Genomic DNA, 7,298 nt, shown 5'->3' on the forward strand with positions numbered 1-7,298 from the left:
TGGTCGTCAAGAGATTGCTCTACGAGGGCATAAAGATTATGGAAAAAATTGATAGTATGTTTAAAATTAAATAATTTTATAGCATTACATATTATATAATAATGCTACCATTCAACTCAACCTTAATATCAATTTTTCATATTATAGTGGAATGTTCATTTAATCAAAGCAACTTTAGAGCCATATTAAAGTATAGAACATATGGTAATGAGATGTTAAAGCATATCATTACAAATGAAGGATGAAACAAATACCTAACTCCTCAAATCCAAAATGAAATCATAACAGCATGTAGGGACATTATGCTGTGAAAAATAGTTAAGAATGTAAATGCTTCAAAATGTTTCACAGTTTTAGTTAACGAGACTACTGATATTTCTACTATTGAACAAATGGCTATGTGTGTTCGATATGTTGACGATAACGATTGTATCCAGTAGAGATTCCTGAAATTGATTACTATTAACAGTTTAACTGGTTGTGATTTAGCTGAATCAATACTCAACAGTAAATTAAAATGATATAATGTTTTTAATAAATTAATAATTGTATGGTTATTATATTTTGTAAATAGGTCTGAATAGTTGTGAGATTAATTTAGATTACCTATACGGTCAAGGATATGATGGTGCAAGCAACATGTCTGGCCAATATAAAGGTGTTCAGGCAATTATCAAAAAAAATATCCTAAAGCTATATATGTGCACTGTGCAGCACACTCTCTGAACTTAGTAGTATCAACTGCAAGTGGAATTCAACCAATTAGAAACTGCTTAGGTATTATCGAAAAGTACTATGTTTTCTTTAATACACCAAAACGCCAAAATGTTCTTTTAACAAACATTGAAAATAGTTATGAGGATCCTAAGGTTAAAACTTTAAAAAGGTTATGTGCTACACGATGGGTGCAGCGTTATGATGCGGTAACAGATTTCATTGAATTATTTGCATTTATAGTTGAATCATTAGAAAATATTTCTAATTGGAATGATTCCACAGCAACGGAAGCTAATATACTATTAAAAGCTATTGATTCAGAATTTCTTATATCCTTACAAGTTATACAAGTAAATAGTAATTAATAAATATAATTTATTTTATTTTATAATAAAATATTTTTTCAGGTGGTTTTTTCTTTTGGTTTACCATTGTGTAAGTTGCTACAAAAATAACAAATTGATTTTAGAGAAGCAGTAAGCTTTGCTGAAGATATTATAAATGTATTAAAAAATATCAGATTAAATTGTGATACTGAGTTCCACAAATTGTTTTTTGCTTGCAAAAGTAAGTATACTAAAATAAAGTATATTATTATATAAATTATATGAAAAGAATTATGTTTATATTTGACATTTGTAATAGGAGATGTCAGTAATTATAGATATAGACTTGAGTACTATAAGAATATCTAAATGACAAGTAAATCAAGCAAATCCAGATCCCAATTTAAGTGTTGAAGAATACCACAAAGTGTCAGTATTTATACCCTATCTGGACTTTTTTATACAACTAGGAGAAAAATTTTCAATCCATTCTGAAATTTATAAAGGTATCTATATTAAATTAAATCATTATTATCATTTTTAATTAAATTGGTACCTAGTTTTTATAAAATTAAAAACAAATCACTGAAATAAAATATTCATATAATCAATCTATATTATTAAATTCAACCTTTAATGGTTTATGTATAATGTATATATGTCATATTTTATAGGATTTCAATGTCTATTTTCCTATACATTAACTTCTAATGAGGAGGTATCATTTAGAAAATTACTTGAATTTTATTCATCTTCTTTGGATGTGAACAACTCAATTGCAGAATTGAAATTGTTGAAGATAACACTTGAGCGAATAAACAATATTCCGAAAACTGCAATTGAAGCATTACATGTGTGTAATGCCAATATTTATCCAAATGTACATTTTATTTTAAAAATAATATGCACACTTCCTGTTTCTACAAGTACGCCTGAAAGAATGTGTTTCAATCTTAAAAGGATAAAAACATATCTTCGAAACAGTATGTCTGAGGTTAGTAATTATAATAGCTGTGCACTTGTGCTTAATAAAATACATTTCCATAATATCTAATGAGAAAAATGTTTTAATTTTTTTTGTAGAAAAGACTTAATGGTCTGGCAATGTTGGCAATTCATAATGATATTACATTTTCAAATGAAGAGGTCATTGATGAACTTGCCAAAAAGCCTAGGAATCTGGACATCATATTGTAAAATATTAAAACATTTTAAAACATATTTGTAAATGTATAATGTTATGTAATATAGAAAGATTATATTTACATGTGTTGAGTTATTAAATTATACAAAATATAGATAAGGGGTGTGTGGGCCGGGGGGGCAAAGGCCCCCCACAAGTTTACCATACAAATTAATTTTGATCTCCTCCCCCATCAAATATTCTCAGTTACGCCACTGAATACGTATAAAGTACTTATATTTTTAACAAGATTATATCTTGAAAACTTAATTGTCCGTGATATAATGAAAAAAAATTAAATTCAAAAAAATAAATTTTATTTCCTACCCGTCAAAACGTAAATTTTAATATATATGCTGGCTACATTGATTAATTACTCTATGACCAGCTGGCATGCTTGTAACCATTACGAATCACACTCTCGTTGGATACAAAAATAGGTACAACACTTCCTTGCATTGAATACGGATATTGATAGTTTACAACCATCTGAATTCGAGAATTCGATACAAAATAAAAATATCGTTTATCAAATCAGACTTGGATAATAATATAATTATTTTCCGTGACCACAATCAAAATAATGTATGCGTGAGTATAGAATTTAGTGAAGTTATTAGTTACTTAATTAACTACTACGTAGCCATGGTGTATGGTCAATGAAGAAATCATTTTTTCGGTTCAAAAATATTAGATACATCCATTTTATTGTTCAGTGATCCACGGTAAAAATTGGTTTGTTCGTTGGTGTTTGATATATTGTATCTTATAAAACATATTTTCATCAACGATCAACAATCTTAGTCGTACAAAAGACTGCTGTCAAGTACAGATTACAGTTGAAAGGTATTATTTAATTAATTTCATTGTTTTCTAATTAAAATATATTTTTTTAAATTGTTTTAATGATAACTATTGCTAAAGCGTATAGTTGTGCATGATGTTGTTTTAAAACTAGATATTTTACTTCACGTATGAAGTAATTTTATTAGACCTGTTGGTTTTACTCTAAGATTTGTTTAATTTATTCTATAGTAAAGTTTTGCCTCCAGAATCGTTTTGTATTCATCCATCTACTGTTAAATGAAATTACACAGAATTTAATTTATAAATAATTATATTAAGGTTATAAATAATATTTTTTTGCGAGACTATAATAATATAATTAAATCAATTATAAGTAACTAGTAATTATTTTTAAAACAAAATTTTTGCCCCTCAAATTTTGGCCTTACCTATCTCCTAAATTGATGGATAATAAATAGTAATTACATAATTTAACTATAGATCCCCTGTATTAATTTATGTTACTTATAAAAAAATTGTATTTTCAGAAATATTAATTTTTTCAATTAATAACAACTATGGAAGCTAGTCTTAAACCAGTTGTAAGTATTAAATGTTGTATAATTTAAAATATTTGAAATTCAATGTAATTATTAATAACATTAATCATACATACAACAATTATTGAATCTTACTAAAAATGTGTATTATATATTTATAAATATATGTCTAAGTTAATAAAATACAATTTATTGTACTGTTGTATATTTTTTTTTTAAGATATGTTTCATTTTATTGAATTAATCTTATTTTTAGAAAATATTTTGAATTATTTTTTTTAAACGATTTTACTTTAGGAAATATTTAATTTGGTACGATCAATTGTCCAAAATGTAAATATTAACAATTTTGAGGAAATGGCACACACAATTATTTCCATACCACTGAAAACAATTTATATATTTGAAAACATAGTGGATATAATTTATTTTCGGGTATATAAATATTATTAATAATTATAACAGTTATTAAATTTATTGTTTTACTTATTTAGGCTTTAAATAGACCCGATTTTACAGTTTTATATGCAAAGTTATGTGCATACATGGCCAATCATGCTGCATTTAACAAACTTCACAATTATAAAACTACTTTTCAAAATGTTTTAGCACAAAAAATCTTCGATATGTTTACCTCATATTATACTCGTACTCCTCAGAATGAAGTACATAAATTGAAAAAAAATTTTATGAACAGTAATATGGTAACTAGTTATATAATTTGTTAATATAATAATAGTATTTTTGTGATTATATTAGATTTTATAATATAATCTATAATTATTAGTCTTAAGTCATTTCAAGCTTAAGATAAATCTCTCAGTACTGATACTTGCATAGTTAATTTTTTTTTATAAATAAACTGATTTGTAACATTTTAAATCAAGACTTATTCATACATAATATGATTTAGGTACCCAAATGTATATTATATAATTAACAATAATAGCTAATAATTAAACTGACTTGAGTAGAACTACTCAATCAAACTACTAAAACTTAACCATTCTTATTTGCTTTTGACTAAAACCAAATTATATTCAAATAAATTTTCCACCGATTGATAACATATGTTTTTTAATTTAATTATCAAATAATATAAATATTTTATATATGTTATAGACCCCATCTTTTTTCAAGAATATATTGAATAGTTTTCATTTCCAATATTATAAAAGGTCTTTAGCCCATTGCAAGTATGTTTTCAAGTAAAATTAATTAATAATTTGTATATATTGTACGAAATAATATTTTTATAGATTTATCGGTGAATTATTCAAACAAGGGGCTTTTACCGAAAAAAATATATTGTCGTTCATTCACGAATTGATGAAAGTAAAAGATATTCTGAATATTCATTGCTTATGTATAATATTACAAATAGCAGGACAAAAATTATCAAAAGTAATAACCAAAATAGTAAAGTATTAGGAAATTATAGAATAAATAATTTCTTATTTCATTTTTTTTAGACTCATAATTTGGACGGTATAGTACATCATATTTTATTATTTAAAAATGAAAACACTGTCCTCATAAAAATGTCACCAACTCTTCAGTCTTTGATATTCAAAATACAAAACTTGCATTTAAAATGTTGGATACATGAAGGTAATAATGTCAATTTTCAAATTATACTTTATAAATACTATTGTTCATTAGAAAAAATGTACTATTAAGTTACTACATTTATTTTAACAAATTTTTTTAAAATTTAGTTAGGTTTTATAATATGTTATGTATAATTATAATTTTTTTTTTTTTTTGTTATAATATATTCAACAGTTTGAATTTTAAAATTTCAAGTTATGCATTTTATTTATGTTTAGCAGTTATACAAAGTTGTAACATTACTTTCAAATTGTATATTAGAAAGTAGGATAAAATTATTTTGTAATTTTGTATTAGTATAAATTTTTATGCAGTAATAAATAATTGCTTTTAAAAATTTTTCTTAACAATGATCAGTTTGCAATAATGATTCCTTCAAATTTTCATAACGAAGACATCAAAATCGTATTTTATTAAATTAAATAAATAATATACAAGAATGGTACATGATATCTTCTGAACAGTTTTAATTTAATATATTAACTATTAACTATTTTAATAACTAATTTTTTACAGAACCTCTTAAGTTAATTGAGGACAATGAACAATATATTTCCTTTGAAAATTTGCCGGAGCAATTAAAACAACTATATTATCTTAAATCATATACAGTAATGGCCCAATGTATTATTGATGAATGTATGGCTGTTCTTAACGGTTTTGACAAGATAAATATCAATGTATGTAGTAGGTTTATTTATTTTATTATCAGTATTTTAAATATAAAAAAAAAATAAAATAAGATGAAGAATATATTTTGATTATTGTATTACTATTAGATTGTTATTATGAAGAAGAATAATAAATAATTATTCCACATTTTTTATAACTCATCAAACAAATCCACTAAGACATCCTAGATATCGATTATCAGAAACTTGAAATTTGAAATATCTATTTCTTACTAATATTAAACTTTTTTTTTTACACAAATATCTTAAAACATATAATTATTTAACCATCAAAGTTTATATTATTATACATTATAATACCAATAACTTTTTGATTACACCTTATGTTTATTTATTTAAAAATATTTACAGGAAATAGTACATTCGTTAAAATATATCAACTCGTGGCTACATTACGATCAAGTGTCATTCGTTGCTTCTATGATACTTATAACACTAAACGAAGACCAAAGTATTCGCCAAAAGGCTGGTATACTTTTAAACTTATTTATTAAGAAAGACTTGTTATTAATTGATTCGGTTTTATCGGGGTAAATATAATAATATAAATTTTCTGTATTGTACATTTTATTAATTATTATTTTCTTTTTATTTCATATATTAGAATTGACAAAATAATGGATGACTCAGAATTGAAAATAGAACTTCCAAGATTATCAGATTTATTATTTGACATCACTAGTAGGATTACATATCTGAATTAATTTTGTATAACTTAATTTATACTGTTTTGTATTGTATATTCTAATTGCTTTTTACTTGAATTTAATATTTTTAAATCGAGGTTTTGTCTAAAATTTTTTTTTGAGTTATTATACAATTTTCGTTGGTCTAAATGTGAAATAAATTATTATTGTTAAATAATCCATATTTTAGTCATTACCTACTAATCTTTAATTTCGCATTTTTTGAATACTTTTGGCATAATAATCAAAAATATTCAACTGCTTACATAAACAATAAATTGAATTGTTAATTTTTATTTTTTTTTTTTGAGATTTCACATGTCTCTGTTTTTATCATTTTTGTTGCTTGTATCTCATAGGCATTCTTGGCTGTGATAAATTTCTATAAACTTAATCACAACCGTCGATCAAACATGTTTAAATTTGCCATTGTTTTTATTTTATTAGTTAACTACTCAATCTAAAAAGTAAAAAAATATAAGCACAAGTTTAAATTAAGATATATATTTAAAAAACCACAAAATAAGAATATATCATAATAATCGACATGAACGGATTCATACAAGTTTCGAATGTTTGATAAAAATAAACGCCCAAGAGATTTGAAAAACTATGTACATTTGTTGATAGTTTTAGAAGCCAATTATCGTACCAAATAATCTCGACACGTGCAAACAAAAAAAGCAGAGCTTATCGCTTTCAAAAGTCACCATGAATTCTCGAAAACCGCGTGAGTT

The 7,298-nt window shown here is 24.2% G+C and overlaps 2 protein-coding genes across 3 annotated transcripts in view; both read left to right on the top strand.

The window, feature by feature from the left end:
• The window catches only part of LOC112689336 (eukaryotic translation initiation factor 4 gamma 1-like), a 9,487-nt gene extending 2,870 nt beyond the window's left edge, over positions 1 to 6,617 (top strand). Inside the window, exons 2-10 of one of the 2 annotated variants that reach the window (XM_025562996.1) lie at positions 3,561 to 3,614; positions 3,870 to 4,007; positions 4,067 to 4,276; positions 4,695 to 4,768; positions 4,832 to 4,976; positions 5,045 to 5,183; positions 5,700 to 5,863; positions 6,227 to 6,405; positions 6,480 to 6,617. In XM_025562996.1, coding sequence (XP_025418781.1) covers positions 3,591 to 3,614; positions 3,870 to 4,007; positions 4,067 to 4,276; positions 4,695 to 4,768; positions 4,832 to 4,976; positions 5,045 to 5,183; positions 5,700 to 5,863; positions 6,227 to 6,405; positions 6,480 to 6,579 — 1,173 coding nt within the window. In that variant the 5' untranslated portion in view covers positions 3,561 to 3,590 and the 3' untranslated portion in view covers positions 6,580 to 6,617. Of the gene's footprint in view, positions 1 to 2,905; positions 3,615 to 3,869; positions 4,008 to 4,066; positions 4,277 to 4,694; positions 4,769 to 4,831; positions 4,977 to 5,044; positions 5,184 to 5,699; positions 5,864 to 6,226; positions 6,406 to 6,479 lie in introns of those variants that run through there. The other variant, XM_025562994.1, reaches the window with a different exon arrangement.
• On the top strand, positions 626 to 2,240 carry LOC112689402 (52 kDa repressor of the inhibitor of the protein kinase-like). Its single transcript, XM_025563096.1, has 5 exons — positions 626 to 666; positions 1,187 to 1,284; positions 1,421 to 1,549; positions 1,718 to 2,037; positions 2,127 to 2,240. Exons 1-5 carry the CDS (start codon positions 626 to 628, stop codon positions 2,238 to 2,240), a joined length of 702 nt encoding a protein of 233 aa, XP_025418881.1.
• Positions 6,618 to 7,298: the final 681 nt, after the last annotated feature.

This window comes from Sipha flava, unplaced genomic scaffold (genome assembly GCF_003268045.1).
Source record: "Sipha flava isolate LNK unplaced genomic scaffold, YSA_version1 43_pilon_pilon, whole genome shotgun sequence".
In the NCBI taxonomy this organism is placed as follows: Eukaryota; Metazoa; Arthropoda; class Insecta; order Hemiptera; family Aphididae; genus Sipha; species Sipha flava.

Coding starts and splice junctions, on each gene's coding strand:
- LOC112689402 (XM_025563096.1), top strand. CDS start 626: ATGGTGCAAGCAACATGTCTGGCCAATATAAAGGTGTTCAG. Junction 1,550..1,717: donor CCATTCTGAAATTTATAAAG/GTATCTATATTA, acceptor CATATTTTATAG/GATTTCAATGTCTATTTTCC. Junction 2,038..2,126: donor TTCGAAACAGTATGTCTGAG/GTTAGTAATTAT, acceptor TTTTTTTTGTAG/AAAAGACTTAATGGTCTGGC.